Source organism: Lepisma saccharinum, chromosome 13, assembly GCF_977018435.1.
Source record: "Lepisma saccharinum chromosome 13, izLepSacc3.1, whole genome shotgun sequence".
NCBI lineage: Eukaryota > Metazoa > Arthropoda > Insecta > Zygentoma > Lepismatidae > Lepisma > Lepisma saccharinum.
Genome location: NC_139241.1, coordinates 7,533,391 through 7,551,401, shown reverse-complemented (window position 1 = coordinate 7,551,401; position 18,011 = coordinate 7,533,391). Strand labels below are relative to the sequence as shown.

The following is an 18,011-nucleotide window of genomic DNA, read 5'->3' as shown; positions in this document are numbered from 1 at the left end:
AATACTGATAAGACAGAAATCCCCAACTGTCAAGTAATTCTCGAAATGTTGGGAAATACCAACCAAATTCTTATTTCAATTTTGTCTGGATGTTGGAAATGTCTTCTCATCTCAAGGGGAAAATGTTGGCACTACACACTTCTACAAAGAAGTGCAACTTGCAACCAGGGTGCAACTTCCTCACGCATCACACACACATTTAAACATTGCTGCACATAGCTGTTTTTTTGTAGTAATTTCATTTACCTATCATATCCAAGGTTCTTGTTTGCATGCACCGATGACAAACCTAATCTGTTCCCAACAATTATATCGCCAAACAATCAAACCAAACAAAAATGGAGAAACCAAATTTGAAAATTCACCCCAAAATTGCTTTTATCCCTCCAAACTCACAAATTTATCTTTGAATTGTGAAACTTTCACAATGGTTGTTTATTACACTAACATCTAGCAAAGAAGCTAGTTACAATTAGAATATGGCCTAGCAATTCAAACCAGTCTACCAGCCATCGTAATTGCAGCATAGTAGGAAGTACAATAACAGCAAGGATGTTCCAGAAGGATATCTAATCTGTGAGATTTCAGCTTAATACTCAAAAGCGATTTCATTTTTCCAAAAAAAATTGTTTTTTTTTTGTTTTCTTTTGCACTGAGAAAACTTACACAACTGGTTCCCACATGAATTTCCACTCACATGTTAAAATTTGAAATGGATCATTATACATTGAGTACCACCATTCTGTGAGTTAATAATTCATTTATTTCCTTTATTTTGCTTCGCTTTTGGTGCCGCTTTTCATAATTTGCGAAGATGGGGAGGAGTGATCACACGATGAAATTGATGAAAGTACACGCACAAATATCTATACCTAGGCTGGGATTCGAACCCAGTACCCCTCATTCTGAGTTAATTCCTGTGTATTATTCTAAATACTTTTTTCTATGTTTCATAGTCAATAATTATACACTGTGTTAGTTATTTTACTTCAATCAGAAATTATTAATTAAATTTTCACTAAATCTTTAAATGTACTTTCCTATTGGTGTGTATGAATTTCATTGTGAATTAGCAATTTTTTTAAAAAAAATAGATTAGACTTAGTTCCCCATTAGTGATTCCCAATTCTCCATTCTCATAATTGTTTTCAAGACTGCACTTACTGTAAATCTCCTCTTAAACTCATGGCATTCAGATAGATTAATTCATAAGTGAGTTTTCAAATGGACTTTTAAGTGGTCATTTCGAGTAAATGTCTTACTGCAGTGTTGGCATTCATATGGACGAATTCCACTGTGGCTTCTCAAATGTCTTCTGAAGTGTCCACTTTGAGTAAATCTCTTACTACATTCAGGACATTTGTATGGACGAATTAACTCGTGACTTCTCAAATGCCTTTCCAAAGTTACACTTCGAGTAAAACTCCCATTGCACTGAGGGCATTTGTATGGACGAACTTCCTCGTGCTTTCTCAAATGGTCATTTAATGTTCCAGCTCGAGAAAATCTCTTCTCGCACTGGTGGCATTCGTATGGACGAATTCCCTCATGAATTCTCAAATGCCTTTTCAATTTACTACCACGAACAAATCTCTTCTTGCACTGGGGGCAGTGGTATGGAAGAATTCCCTCATGAATTCTTAAATGGTCTTTCAAGTACCAACTTTGAGTAAAACTCTTATTGCACAGAGGGCACTTGTATGGACGAATACCATCATGACTTCTCAAATGGTATTTCAGTTTATCACCACGAGCAAATCTCTTATTGCACTGTGGGCATTCATATGGACGAATTCCCTCATGAATTCTCAAATGCATTCTCAAGTGTGTACTTAAGATAAACCTCTTATTGCACTGAGGGCATTCGTGTGGACGAATTCCCTCATGGCTTCTCAAATGTCTTTTCAAGTTTTCACTTGTAGCAAATCTCTTACTGCACTGAAAGCATTCGTATGGACGAATTCCCTCATGAATTCTCAAATGCCTTCTCAAGTGATCATTTCGAGTAAATCTCTTCTTGCACTGACGGCATTGGAATGGACGAATTTTATCATGTGTGAATTTCAACCTGAAACAAAATTCAAACTATTAAATTTATGCTTGTGCAAATACGTGTTTGAATGTATCTACATGTTATGTAAAACAATCTACATCTAGAGCCATACGATTAGTCTATTCACATTTTATATATTTCGTCAATGACAATTTTTTTCCTTAGTATTCCATTCTACATCAGCAGTATATACTCTGGGAGATCTAGGGAATTCATGGTGAACCAGCTCTTGTGCTGTATGAGTTTCAAGTGAATCTTCTTTAATTGAATTTATCTACTTCCAACACACAATAGTTCCAAGAGTTTGCCCCTGAATGACCTAGAAGCTTTCTTCAGCCTGCAGATTAACCTTGTCACGGAATATGGAATGATTTCTTATCCCGCACGCTGATTCAGAGGTTCATTCGAGAGAGATTCAACTGTAGTACGTGAGTTACCTGACACCCTTTCCTGAAACCCTTGTTGTTCACTCTGATTACACTCTTACTTTTCTCTCCTATGTTGTGTCAGTGCTAAACATAGAAGTCATGTTGTCTGCAAGAGGCACATTTCTCAGGAACACACAATTTTCTTTTACCTCTGGGAAAAGTTAAAAAATAAGAATAGCAGAATACTGTTTTATTTCAACTAAAAACGTGTTTAAAATTAGCAGAGTCCATTTCTTCAACAATGGACATTTCCACTTTGACATGAAAAACGTTTTAAATCCATTCATTTTACAGATAATGACACAAACATGAGATGTGCAAAATATCTCGGCGATATTTGTTTCGGTTCTCGAGAAACACGCCTTCAAACACAGCTGAAATTCACGTCCTATACGTCTCTAATTTAAGAGAATGAAATAAGTCCGAAGGAATTTTTTATGAACGAGCGGATAGAACAAGGAAACTGGTAATTTTAGTGATCCAAAAAAAGAAGGGGGTTGGACCCGTTGAATCCCTCTTAAATACGCCCATGGTTATACACATTATTTCCTTGTAATAATTATACATAAACTAAGTATAGATATGTACTGTGCAACTAATGTAATCTTCTCAGTGTATTTTCTCTTATCTGCACAAAAATATTTGATCATAATTTGCGCAACAGAAATGGAACACAAACTGAAATTGCTTTATGGAAAAGAAAGTTAAATAGGTTTTATAAATAAAGTGAAGAATGTGAAAATTCCTATTTTGCACTACATAGGTTACGGTAAATATCGATAAATATAAGTTTAAAAAATATTTTTGAGTGTCTGGACAGCAACCAATTTTATAAGCAATATTTTTCACGTGGCTTGAGAACACACACGCAACTGAACCCTTCCATTTACCTTGCACGTGAGCAGCACAGATATTTCATGGAAGAATGACCATTAGAAAGCATAGATTTCCTTTCTCCTATAGCTCCTTCTTCCAGTATTTAAATCGGTACAGATTGTAAAACTGCTGCACGTGTTCGCTCACCGTGGGCTACCCATCTGGAACTGGATGCTCGAAGCAGACGACAAACGAGCTTTCCCTAAGGAGTGACGTAGTAACATGGCGGCGGCGTGTTTTCAGCGCAACGCTAGCCTCACAACTTTGGAAGTCTCGTTTCTGCCTTAAACTGGACGCAGAGAGACGCGAGAACTTGCAGGGGTAATTTTTCTACGGTGTAGTTTTTAAAATTGTTGTAAAAAAAATTGAGTGGAAATGTCCATTGTAATCTTCCACAGCTCGTGAAAATACACTCCCCAGATAACGGTAGGTTTGGTTTCAGTTGGTGTTTTAAGACCCACAGTAAGGCTAATCGGGACTGGACCTACGGTTTAAAGTGGATCCAAACCACTGTGTCTCCACTGGGTTACTACCACTGCACCATCGGCAAGGACTAGATAACGGTAGGTGTGTTGCTTGCTAATACGTTTTCCTTAATAATCCAACAAATGCTGTATGTTGCACCAAGTGCAAAGAATGTGATAATTTGCAAAGTAAAATAATATTAATTACAGTAATAAAGTGCTCCCCAGTCTTTTGCACCATGCCATGAAGGTGTATGAGGTCGTGGATTTAGGGCCTCACTTTCTTGATCATGGCTAAAGGTAATGGTAATGTGATCAGAACCACACCACTAGCTGCCTGTAACCCCCCTCCCCCTTCGAATTTGCATCAGGTTCCCACTTTATAGAATGCTGGGTTGGTGCCAGAGCTGCTTCAACAGGTGGAAACATCCCAAATCTCTTTTGGATGGAACCCAGGTCTCAGGATACTTGAGGTCATGCAGTCTTCGTTAATATGGTTCATTTGGTGTTTTCCGTCCATTTTATGGGCAGTAAGGCTAATAGGGACTGGACATACAGTTCAAAGTGGGATCTGAAATACGATGTGCCTCCACCATGTATCGAACCTTGAACCCCTTGATTACACGTTGACGATGCAACCATTGAACCATCAAGGAGGCCTTCATGTAGTCCTTGGATGAGGGAAGGGTGACATGATTATATGCATGTCTCTCTTGTGAAAGTAGCAAGGCAAGAAACTTTCTATCTTTATCATGCCATGAAATGTGAGTGAAGCCAGTGTATATTTTTTTGTCTGAAAATCCCAAATGTCAAGAAATTAAGATAGTAGTCCAGTTGATAGGCGATGAGTCTGCTGGGGGGTTTGATTCTCTGGTGGCGATTTCAGGAGGGCCATCAATGTCGTTACATGGAGTGACTCTGGAGTTCGTCTATGTTGGGGGGGGCTGGTTTGCAACTGAAAAAGAGGAGGAGGGGGTACAGAGGCGATTCACATCAACTCCACACACATATTCGGAGCTGTGAATATGTAGGAGCTCCTACCTTCATCAGTATCCCCACTCCTCCCCTCACATGCCTTTAAGGTACATTACAATGTTCAGGGGTAGCTTTATGATTATTCAACTACAAGTAGATAATTGTGGTAAACAGCTTGTTTACATCTAAATATATTATTGAAATAAAATTTAAAAGCAATAGAGTTTGGTATCACAATAAATAATAAATTAATATAGAGCAAAATCAACAAACTGCTGTTCAGTAAATATCACAATTAAAGAAATAGTGTAACACATATTTGAAACATTTCGTTTACAGCAATCTGTCTTGAATTTGTGATAAAAACAGTGTATCTTTGACATTTGAATGTGTAAGGACATTCTCCGGATCAGATTCCCTCCTCCATTCTACTAGTATAGTTCCATGATAACAGGTAATGAATGTGGTTGGGGTTGGTAGAGGGCATCGACACCATGTTAACGGTGCTATTCTTGCATCCCTGCAAATCAATAGTTCCAAAGATATTTGACAATTTCAGATACCTTTTACATGGTGTCCTGATGACAGGTGAGAAGTGTAGTCAGGATTGGAAGAGGGCATTGAGACTATCCTGGCAGTGCAAATCCTAACATCCTGTGGTTGCACAACCAAGGTCTGCAATTACATAATCCATTCTGGCATGTTGATAACAGGTGGCAAGGGTGGATTACCAATCTTCCTCAAAATATTAGCAACAAATCAGACTTTCTTGCTGAAACATTTACCAACAAATTATATTCTAGGAAAAATATAGCCCAAAAATTAGAATTTCGCCACAAGGTTTAGGCAAAAAATTAAAACCTCAGCAAAAGATTAGCTACAACTGGCTCTCTGTAGCTAGTTCCTCCATTCACCTTCTTTAACTGATGTTAGGGTGTTAGGTTTTTACTGTTTTTAACCACACACACTTAACCAATCCCATATCCTATACCTAATAAAAGGTCGACGCGGTTATGAATTGAGTATAACCTAAAAGTGAACAGCCTGAAGAAGGGAGCAGTTGCATCCCGAAACGTAGCAGAAGCAACATAGATACTCGCAAAACGTAAGTTTTTAATATATTTTTATTATTATAAGGTGCTTAAGTCGGTGTTTGAGTGATACTGGTTTTGCAACTCATGCTTTGTTCAAGATATAACAAACAATTGTCTTCCTTCACTAGGAGTCATTTTGCATGTAACTCTTATAAAGGATTGATTTTCTGTCATGGCGGTTACTTCCAGTGGCAGACAAAGGAGAGCAATTTTGTGACAACAAATTCGCAACCTGCAGTTAATCTGGAACAACATCATGTTACATGAACAGAGAACCATTATGCATACAGGGTTAGTCAAAAGTATCGGGACAGGCCAGTAATCAGTTGGCATATTGTCAGACAGTCTGCGGGAAGCAGTTTGAACACTTACTTTGAGGAATTCTGTTAGTCAATGTCATGTTTTCTTGTTCATGCTCTCTGCAATTTGCAGTGTACAGTTACCCACAGGAATATAGTAAACAATTCTTTCAGAGAAATCTAATTTTTTGCAGTCAAACGTAGCACACCTCATCTCTTCCACGAATGGCGATAGGTCCAAAATGAGTTCGGATTGTCGTTTGAGGGACGATTCTAGCCTAAATTGATGTGTCATACATACCCTTTTCCATTTGAAAATGTGATATCCAATATGGCGGAATCCAAGATGGCTGCCATGATTGCCACACCCCCATTCAATGCAGTTTCTCAAGAATACCCACTTGCAACAAGTGATTGTCCTCCGTCCACGCGTCTCTTTCAGATATTTCTATTTTTTTGCAGTCAAACGTAGCACACCCTATCTCTTCCACGAATGGTGATAGGTCCAAAATGAGTTCGGATTGTCGTTTGTGGGACAATTCTAGCCTAAATTGATGTGTCATGAATGCCCCTTTCCATTTGAAAATATTGTGTGATATCCAATATGGTGGAATCCAAGATGGCTACCATGATGTCCACACCCCCATTCAATGCAGCAATGCAGTTTCCGCACCAATACCCACTTGCAAAATGTGATTTTCTTCCGTAAACGTGTCTCGTTATTACTGGCCTGTCCCGATACTTTTGACTAACCCTGCATAATGTTTAAAAAAGACCAACATACGTGGCCTGTCTAAAAAGTGTCCGACTTAATGCAGGGAAAAGAAAGTCACTTTCCTGGAATGGTTCATGACCTAATCCCCTTCAAAGTAGTCCCTTCGGGATTTTGCAAGCTTAGCCCAATGAGCCTGCCATTGCTGGAAGCACTCCTGAAATGCCTCTTTTGGTATGTCTCTCAACTCTGCCATTGCATTGCGCTTAATGTCTACTCAGCTGTCAAAACGGGAGCCTTTCTTTGGAGATTTTAGCTTCGACAACAACCAGAAGTTACACGGAGCCATGCCCGTCATCATCTCCAGTTAACACGATATTGAGAAACTCTGCATCTCCGTTGAGAGTCTCCAGCATGTCTTGTGCGATGTCATGTTGAAGTTCTCATTGTTCCTGCGAAAGCAGCTTGGGCACAAGTTTTGCTGCACCCTTCAGTAAAATTTAATGCACAGAATCTTTGATAATACTAATATCATCAAGAATTACCCTGGATATAAAACGACGACCTTCCATTATCAAGGACATAACTTTCTCAACGTTTTCTGCATTACAGCTTGATGATGGCCTCCCAGAACGCTGATCACACTCCACCAATGTGTGGTCATTTTTGAAGCAGTTGTACCAGTCCTTCATTTGGGTAACTGCCACGGCATTATCGCGAAACGCCTGTTGAATCTTGCGAATTGTTTTGGATTCTGTCTTGCCAAGCTTCTGGCAAAACTTGATGCAGTATCTCTGCTCCACGAATTCCGTTATCCCAGCAAACAAGAAAATGCGATATTATGCAGAAACACTACCTCACTCGCCAGCTGCCTCTAATCTTCTGGTGGGTGCATGCACATGCATGAAGGATCCCTTCATCTTTGTGCAGTGTAGGCCAACTTACTATTTCTATTTTTGTGACAAAAGAGAAGGTTGGATACTTTTTAGATAGGCCACATAGATGGCAGCAGTGGTGGTACAAGACCATTAGTTCCAGCTTTGAATCCCCACCTTGGTTTTGTATGTGAGTGATCATTCATCAACTTCATGCTATCAACAACTATCTTCATCTTTGAGATTAGCCAAAAGTGGCAGGAAAGAAAAATGAAATTAAACAAATCAATCCAAATTGCTATTTCTGTAGATTACTTGAAGGATCGGTCTTGTGAAGTTGGTGAACAGATTAAATAAGAATGATATGGTACGTTAGCTCAAGATTTCTTGGACCATTGTGACTAGAGCTAGGAAAAATTGTATTTTTCTTGTGGGTCTTAAAGATAATGAAAAAATTGTAATCTGATGTACGAGAAACACAACTGTATTTTCAGATGCTGACCAACTACATAAAAGGAAGGCCCACTCTGAAAAGAGGTGAATGACATATAGAAAAGCCTCGAGCTGTATCTTAAGTAACCTAAAGGTGAAAATAAGAGGCTAGTTCAATCCACCATACAATGGTTTTTATAAAATTATTCAAGCACCCTATTCAGGGTGGTCAGTCTAGGACCATGATAAAATTTAAAAAAAATTCCTGTTTTTTTTTTGTAAAAATTCAAGGGTACAAGCAATGTTTTATCTTTTTCAATCTTATTAACAGCATAAAGGGACTGTGGGAATCCAATGTACCAAAAAAATTCAAATTAAATTGAATTAAATGGTATATGTATTTAAACTATTTTAATTTAAGGTGCAGAGTTTACATTTCCCATTTCACATACTAAGACTTGAAACAATTCTATTAAAGACAAGTCAAGATTGTTATGGGGTATACAAATCTAAAATTGTTACTTGCATAAGAATTACAAATTTAAAAATTTAATTTTTCAATAAAATAAAATTTAAACTATGAAAAACTTGTCTCAGGGCATTTATGAATATGTATATATTCAACAGAATTTGAATTACTAAATGTTGCAATTTTTTGCATCTATGAAGAAAAATTTCACGAAGAATTCCTGGAATCCAAGAAATCCCCGGCAAGTATCATATTTTTTTTGTTTTTTCTTAAAAAATTAGGTTATTATTTAGTAGTGTTAAGGTCATTCCACAGTTAATTTTCTAGATCTTTTAGGTCATCAAATTCTAAGCTATAATTATCATTAAATGTGTCCGAAAATTCTGTAAGAATATATTATAACACTGAAGAAAGGTGTATTAACAGTAATGCAGTATATTCTAAAATAGATATTATGAATTACCTGGAATCAGCATCTTTTACTGGGTAGTTGAAATCCATATCTGTCAGATTTACCTCACTTATTTCTTCTGTCTTAATAGTTCTTTCATCATCATTATATTCCACAATTTCCTCCTTTACACATGCACTTTCAACAAATGAACTGTTGTTCTTCTCTCCTATGCCAAATATACTTTCTTCGCAATTGAATGTATTATCCCCTTCATCAGCTTCTGACTTGCAGACAACTATATTTACGTTTCCAATTGAATCAGGTTTTGTATCTGGTAACATCAAAGGATCAACTTTATCCAATTCATTCTCACATATGTCATCCATTACATGTATGCAATATTTGTGCATTGATGTCTTCTCATAGTTTGTGTCTTCTGCTTTTATGGAAGAGCTGGAATTCAGGAGGTCTGAGGTGGAGTGGTATTTTTGAATTTTCTGTGATGTGGTAAAATAGACTTCCCTCTCACATTCCAATTCTGTGCTCCTATGTGAACTATTTTCACTGAAATCATCAGGCATAGAAATAAAATTATTGAAAATAATAAGTTATCAATAAAACAAAGATACAAACTTTTACTCTCAAATTTACCACAAGTATATTGTCATCAATGTGTGTTATCAAGAAAACGAGTATCTTAATACTGGTAAAGCTGGTCATTATTTAAATTTGTCGTTCAGTATAAAGATTAAGAAATATCGCCAGCAACAAAAAGAAACATATGCAAAAAAAAAGTGAAATGGATGATATCACAGTAGAAATACATACCAAAAAGTGTTTGTAGTTTATAGTTCTCATCAAAACTTCACAATAACTAAGAAGTATTTTGTACACCATATGTTTATACATGTGTAATACACTTTCTCATATGACTTGTATGAAACTGTGTTGGATGAAACAGTAAGAGAACTTTTGGCAAAGTGAAGCAGCCTCATGGTAAAGAGTGTACTATAAGCTTACAACATGGCACAAATTTCAAGGGGAAAATACTGATATTCTGGATGATGGAAGCAGGATAGACAAACACAAAAGTTGCAGTAGACTTGAATACAATACACTGTGTTATTTCGAGACCTCAGTGACAGTTCTCTCACAAGGTAGATATTCATTGAAGGCAAGTACAATGGTGAACATGAGCAACGTGACCAATAACTGCCCTCAAGTGTATGACTGTTCTTCATGCATTCAAACATTTCAGAAGATGTGGTTACTCGGCAAACCGTTTACCAAAGGCTGGTCTGTCATGGGTGGTCCACTTTTCCAAAGAATATACAGGCCATTTACAGTGAAGCCTGCCACCATCGAAATTGGGACCTAAATTAATGGGAAGCTATGCTCTTCACAGAGGGGCGTCATGATTCAGTTTGCAAGCTTCTTCCTGCCAGGGAATGGTCTGGAGAGAACATGGCAGCTGTTACAATCCCAGGAACATCATGCAATGGGAACACTTTGGTGGTTGTAAAGCACTGACATGGGAAATCATGTTCTTCATGGGGGATAGAGCTCCATGTATTAGCTGATGACTTAGCCAATATCCAGACATACCAAGATGAGAATCTGCAAGCATATTTCTGGCTCTTCAGAGGTGCAGATTGTGAAGACCTCGTCTTCATGGATGATACTGAATGTCTGCATCAAGCCAGCCTTGTGAACGTTTTTAACAGGAAAGATATCTGAACGAGACTCCCTGGACAGTGAGGTATACAGACAGAGCACTTTACCTCATACTATATTCCCTCTTCCTTCAAAACTATATTTAATCAACAGCAATTCAAGGTAAAAATCTGTCTTCTCTTTGTCTTTGCAAACTCAACTGTTACATCTTGATAAAAAAAAAACCTTCAAATAGTTTTAATATTTGCAACACTTTATATTTCAATCGATCACCTCCATAAGTTGCTCTTCTGCAACAATCATATTTTTATGTCTCTACAGTGCTTCCAAAACTCACATTTAAATTTTCTCTTGATCTACCACAACCCTTGTAATGGTAACGAAAACAAATTAGAAAAAAAAAGAACCATGCATGTGGATATTTGAAGACTAAAATTGGTAAATGCTGTAAATGCCACAATAATTCAAACACAGTTTTCCATGCTAAACTGTGAAATGTGCCATGCTTTATAATATGGTAAACGTGAAATGTGACTGGTAGCCCTCTAAGTAGTTCAAAGGGCGTGTAAAGAGGTCACTAATGTGAACGTTCTTACGGGCTGATGTGTGGAACGATGCGATTTCCCAACACTTTCGCTTTTGGCACTTACAACGTTTACCACTTTTAGTCCTCATTTAACTGCACACTTTGCAACACAATGGTAGATACAGCAACAGCCCTCGTGTCTGCCTTACAATTGTATTTCAGCCTCTGATGATTGGGGGTGGCAAAAGCATTCTGTATGGGAGTTGACCTATTATTAGATCATTTCCATGTCCTGCTTTCCTTGGTCCAGTGTGTTGGGCAAAATCCATTAATGTTGCATCACCTCGCCACAAGGTGGTGCAAAGGATTTCAATTCCTGAAATTGAAACAACCAGGAGGCCCACAGGTCGATTCTGATAAGGTGATATAAAAGAAACACAGACAAATACAACATTATAAGAACGAATTTTGCAACTGAAATGCTGTGGACCAGTACTGCTGGCCTTGCTACACTGGAATGCATGTGCATGATGAACAGTTCTTACTGTTATGTATACCAGAGCTCGTTTGTTTCCGTTTTACCGTGTTGTGTGTCATTTTGACCTTTCGGTGCCTGTTTTCTTATATCTTAATTATGCTTAACTTTTGGACAAGAGTGCACAGTGAACATGCTTCAAATTGAAATAGTTATGCTCAAAATGAAACATGAATGTTGTAAGATCACAAGTATATTATTCAAAATATATGACCACCGATATGACTTATTCATGTGTCTTGCTCACTAGATCTTATTTTGATTGTAAGATTATTGAAACAAAAGAATATTCCAATACGCACATCACTACTGAACTAGGGACCTCCATTAACAGCTAACCATAGGTGGTGACTCTTCACATATTGCATCAAGCTATTGAAAACAAGTGGCCAGAGAAGTGGACGAAAGGCATATTTTTGCAACATGATGATACATGTCCCCATACCAGTGATTGATTGATTTGCTTTATTTTACTTTGCTTCTTGTGCCACTTTTTGGCTAATTTGCAAAGATGGAGATGAGTGATGATATGATGAAATTGATGAATGTACACTCACGAACATCCATGCCCAGACCAGGATATGAACCTGGACCCCTGGTATCATAGTTATGTGATAACTACTCCACCACTGGGGCCAGCATGTCCGCATACCAATCGGGAAGCAACTGCCGCCATTGTTGAGATGGAGTTCCAGGTGGTGCAATGCCAACCATACTTCCTTGACATGGCCTCTCAGCCTATCACACTTTCAGGCTTTGGAAAACAAAATTAGCGGCAATCGTTTCGCAGACTTCAAAGATCTACAACCAGCTGCCCAGGCAGGGGCGAGTAACACTCCAAAAAACTGGATGGAAAAGGACCTGCAGAAACTGCCAAGTTGCAGCTGATCTTCTTCTATTTGAAATAAATAAAATATAATTGAATATGATAGGCTCCTCATGAATATATCATAGATTGCATTGTAAAATTTCAACTAAATTTAGCATCAATGCAACTCACCTTATATTTGAATGAAGAGCTTCATTTCCACTTGATTCTGAAAGTTTAGAAAACTCTGCCAATATCTCCTTTTTTGAACTTTCAAATGACTCCAATATTCCCATTTCTGTATGTTTCTGGTAATCATCCATTTTTTCTGACAGTTGTCAGTTATATATTCAATGTGTGTAAATATCTGTCACAAACAAAGAAATCACTACATAAAATTAACTTTTTCATCTCCAGAAATATTTTCATATTCAGTTTAGTTTATTTGCATCCAAGGACTAGTGTGTGTGTGTACAAATAACAACACATGGTAATATAGGATGTGCCACTACAGTACAATACAATGCTACATTAATAGATCTTACACATACAAATACATTACAAAAGTTGTAAAGATTGGGCTTTACTTGGGTATTATATCAAAATCTCGAAAACAAGCATAACATGAGAATATATAAAACAGTAGAGCCTACTACTGGGTGTCACTAATTATTGATTCCTTTGATATTTAAATTTACAAGAAGAATATATGATTATACTAGGCTACATAGAGTTATATACATTTTGTCTTACGTAAGAGTCACTTTCATGTATTCAGCCACAGAATAAAAAACCTGCTTCAGAAGAATGGATTTTATCTTGTGCTTGAAAAGATCAATTGTAGATCTTTCCTCACATCTTGTGGCAGCTTAATGTAGAGATCAATGGATGAGTTTAAGGGACTTTTACATAAGTTAAGGTGGCAGTGTTTTATATGATATTTGTCTTTATTTCTTATATTTAGGCCATGTATTTCCTCACTTGTAGAAAAGTTGGAAATATTTTGTTTCACATAAATTAAGCATTCATAAATGTATATGCAGGGGAGAGTTAACACACTACATTTACAGAAAAGTGTTCTACATGAAAAAGTTTTATTTTCTCCAGCTATGATTCGCATGGCTGGTTTTTAAAGCTTAAAGAAGACATTGCAGTGGGCCTTGTTACCCCCAAACCATAATCCCATATCTTCATAAATCATCAAAGTTTGCCATATAAAGGCATTTTACAGTTTGGGTGCTTGAGATGTCTACCACTTCTCGAAAGGCATAGCACACACTACTCAATTTTCATTATAGCATGTTTATGTGTTCTGTATAGCTGATAAACTCCAGTAGGACACGCAGAAATATTACATATTTTTGAGGCTCTAGTTGTGTATTCCCAGATATTAGATAGACGTTCATTTGTTTTCTAGTTTCAATTGTAGAAAATGTAATGTAATTTATTTTTTACTGTTAAGCAGTAGATTATTATTTAAAAACCAGTCATCTAATTTGTTTAATGCGTTATTAACCTTAGATTAAGGAGCATCTTAGGAAGTGTCTGTTATTAAATACTTGTGTCATCAGCATATAATATTGTGTTGGCCTCAGGTATAACATTTGGTAAATCATTTACGTACATAAGAAACAAAAGAGGGCCAAGAATACTTACCTGAATCACCTCACAGGTTATATTTTTGATGGTGGAGTGTTGATGTGTTGCTTATCCTTTTGCTGTGGTGTGAAGAATATCTACAATTTGTTTTCTATTGGTAAGGTAAGATTGAAACCACTTTTGTGGTAGTCCACAGATACCAAGTCTTCTGAAATTTTCACAGCAGTATCTCATGATTTACGGAATCGAAAGCTTTTGATAGGTCACAAAAGGCTCCTACCATGTTCTTACAATTATTAAGCAAATATGTGACACATTCTACTAAGTCTGACAAGCTGTTTTCGTGCTTCGTTCGGACCTAAAACTATGCTCAGATGAGATAAAGCTTGATTGTTTATTACAGAAATCTGTACTTTAGAACTTGTACGGCCAGATTACATATATTTTACAGGGTGGCTACAAACAAGCAGAAATAAAATTCCCTGACTTTTCCAGGTTTTCCAGAACAAAATTTACATTTTTCCCTGACAATTACAAACTAAACTAAATCGATGTTTTTGCAAATGGGAATAATAAACTCATACAGATCCAGGTATGGATTTGTTAAGGACCAATACTTGTATTATCTTCTATGAATTGACTTAATTTCTCTATTCTCTATTCAAACAGCAAAATAGTGAATTCGGAAAATTATTACAATTCAAAAGCTAGGGAAGGATTATGGAATTTTATCATACGCAGTACGTTTAAAATAAAATACTTGATTTTTTTTAAAGTTACGACTAAATGAGATAAGAGTGAAGAGTGAATGATTAAGAAATACAATTTGTAATTTATCAGTCTCCTAATACATTCTCGGTATTATATGTTGATATTTCCACTGAGGTTTGGAACCCTCTGCTTTCAAGAACCATGAGTGCGGACTCATTTTTCAATGCATAAAGCTACTTCTCTCTTCTCTGTAAAGCAAACAACTTAACTCTTACATATATGTGAAACAATTGAATTGAACAAAATAAAGTGTCATATTTCCTTACATTATCAATGAGATTTCTGCTTCAGTACAGTATATCCAAGTGAAGTACTGTGAAACTGACAACATGCAGTTATACCATTATTGCTGACGAAAAGGACATGTAGGTATTAGAAATTTAACGCAAGGCATTTATAGAATTGCATTGTATAGGTACCTGATTTAGCTAACCAAACATTAAAACAGGAACACTCTAATAATAAAAGCTTCTGAAAGTTCATATACGAGGGGCATCCTGAAAAAAGCTTCAATGGTGCCTATACGCAGCACTAGTGGTCTGAGAGCGACACACACACATGCAGGCAGGAAGAAGTGGCATGTAACTGTAATCTGGTACAGTTGCAATGCAGCCGTTTTAGGACAGTTCTAGGTTAAAGATTGCAGCTCTCATACAGTCTCCCACCGACTGCGATGTAGCCTACATTGCACGCTCAGAATTTGGCACAGAGCCACCAGCAATCGTGTGAAATGTGCAGACCGGACGTCGTGAGTGATAGTAGGGTCAGACGATGGTGCAGACAATTCACGGAAGGCCAATCGAATGTGCACAACCCCATACAGCTGAGTACACAGGGGTCCTTTGCATCACTTCAGGTGAGAGATCTTGAACCACTCGCTGTACAGTCCTGGCCTTGAATGTACCGACTTTCATCTCTTTGCTTAACTGAAGAGGTTTCTGGCAGGGCAAGGATTTGACAGCTACACTGCGTTAGAGATAGTTCCAGTCTTTGCTGTCGGACACATGTGCCATGGTCATACAAAATTTAGTGCCATGCTACGACAAATGCCAGAACAACTGTGGTGATTATGCCGAAAATTAGGTTAGGACTCACTGTTACTAATGTAATAAATTACAACTGATATTCTTGTTTTATTTATGCCTAATAGGTAGGGACCTTGTATTTTGTTATTTTTTTTTAAATTGGTGTATTTTCTTATTTTTTATTTTTTACTATACGGTGTTATTTTTCCCAAAATCCACATTTTCATTTTAGCGCATTTTCTGGCAAATATCTGAAATTATACCTTCATGGTGTTTTTAAACTACTGTTTCAAATTGTAAGTCACATGGGTTACACCTCTTCGTGAGAGTTTGATATCTTGAATTTTTTTTTGGGGGAAAGTTATTTTCCATACCCCTTTTTTAATTTTAAGGTAAGAATTTTAGATAATGGAATTTTCCCCGTATATTCTGAAGGGTGCATAATGACCATAAGTGGCGATGCACCCAAAAAATTAAAATCAATCAATCTCATGTGACAGATACAGATATATTCAGGCACCAAAAATTGGCATTATCTTTTTTTGACTTGTTAGTGTTATGTTTCCCAAAATTCACGTTTTTGTTTTAGAACATTTATCTGCCAAATATACCAAAACGTAATACTCCATTGTGCTTCTAAACTACTATTTTAAATTGTGGGTCACATGGTCTACGTATTTTCGTGACAGTTTGATATGTTGGAACAGATTTTTGAGGAAGTAAAAGTAAAGTGCTCCCTGCACTTTTCCATGAAGCTGTATAGGGGTGATGTGATCAGTACCACGCTCCTGGCTACCTTTATTTATTAAAATTTCCTCAAGGTACCAGCTTCATATGATGCTAGGTGGGCGCCGGAGCAGTTTGAATAGGTGGAAAACATCCCAGTTCTCCCCCGCAGGGGATCGACCCCGGGTCTCTCGCATAGTAGTCAGACGCCCTAATGACTGAGTTCCATTATTACTTGCTCGACAAATGCCAATGGTGCGCACTTAGCTTGGTAATTCAAAACATATCTCGTGCGAGAAATACGAAGATGTGGCTCCCATGTGACGGTAGATACGCACTCGATTTCCTATTAGAACCCTGCCACTTTGCTCTGTGATGCAAATGGTTTTGATAGAAGTTGAAAAAATCGTGGGAAATACATGATTTCATGTGGCTGTCGGAATTATTCCATGTACGTATAACTCTATAGTTTGCTCTTGAGTAAAATGTTGGGAAACTTGCATGTTCTATGTACACAAACATGGCCTAGAAAAGACAAGAATGTTGGATTTCATGGAATTTTTCGTTGTTTTAGGACATTTCTTTAAAAAAAAATCGCTAAAAACGCCAACAATTCACATTTTATGCCAAATTACAATATTTCGAACGGGCGAGAAATGTGTCCAGACATCACTGCACATTCCTAAACATAACTTCGTAGCAATTACAATTTTTCACGGTTTTGGCGTTTGCGAAAAATCAATGTCCCTACTAATTGGAAATTACTTTCTGGCCACCCGTCGTATAAATCAGTAGATGGAAAGTGCAAATTTAGCAGGGCTCGCAGAGAAAAGTCAATTCTTGAAGAAAGTGATTTGCTTTTATGATTTGAGTAAATATGATATTAACATATTTACGTATTTATTATTAGTATTTTATTTCATAATATAGGACATTAACCTTACTCAGTGAGAGATTAATGACCATCTCTCAAGAGTTTAAACAGACAGGACAGAGAGTGGCGTTAATTTCATTGCAATACTAGTGTTGCAGTAAATTTGAGGTTGGGAGCATGCACTTGCCAATTTTTATAACGTTCACCAATGCAGGTTTATGTTTCACTTTTTCGTGATAGTATTCAATATATATCTCATTTGGTTGGATTCTTCTTGATATCTAAGAATAGTGCAATGTCATTGTAAAGGTATGTTAACTTGTGCGAAACCAGTAATGCCAGTCTAAAGCTCTTCTTGTTTATGCATTCAATTTTTGTTGGATGTTGCAGTCCATGCAATTT

The 18,011-nt window shown here is 37.0% G+C and overlaps 1 protein-coding gene across 4 annotated transcripts in view; it reads right to left on the bottom strand.

The window, feature by feature from the left end:
- Positions 1-310: 310 nt before the first annotated feature.
- LOC145996865 (uncharacterized) overlaps positions 311-18,011 on the bottom strand; it is a 29,535-nt gene continuing 11,834 nt past the window's right edge. For all 4 annotated transcript variants that reach the window (XM_083133408.1, XM_083133405.1, XM_083133404.1 and 1 more), the window contains exons 2-4: positions 12,807-12,981; positions 9,141-9,635; positions 311-2,068 (exon numbers count right to left, since the gene is read on the bottom strand). In XM_083133408.1, the coding sequence (XP_082989534.1) occupies positions 1,207-2,068; positions 9,141-9,635; positions 12,807-12,937 (1,488 nt within the window). In that variant the 5' untranslated portion in view covers positions 12,938-12,981 and the 3' untranslated portion in view covers positions 311-1,206. The remainder of the gene's footprint in view (positions 2,069-9,140; positions 9,636-12,806; positions 12,982-18,011) is intronic.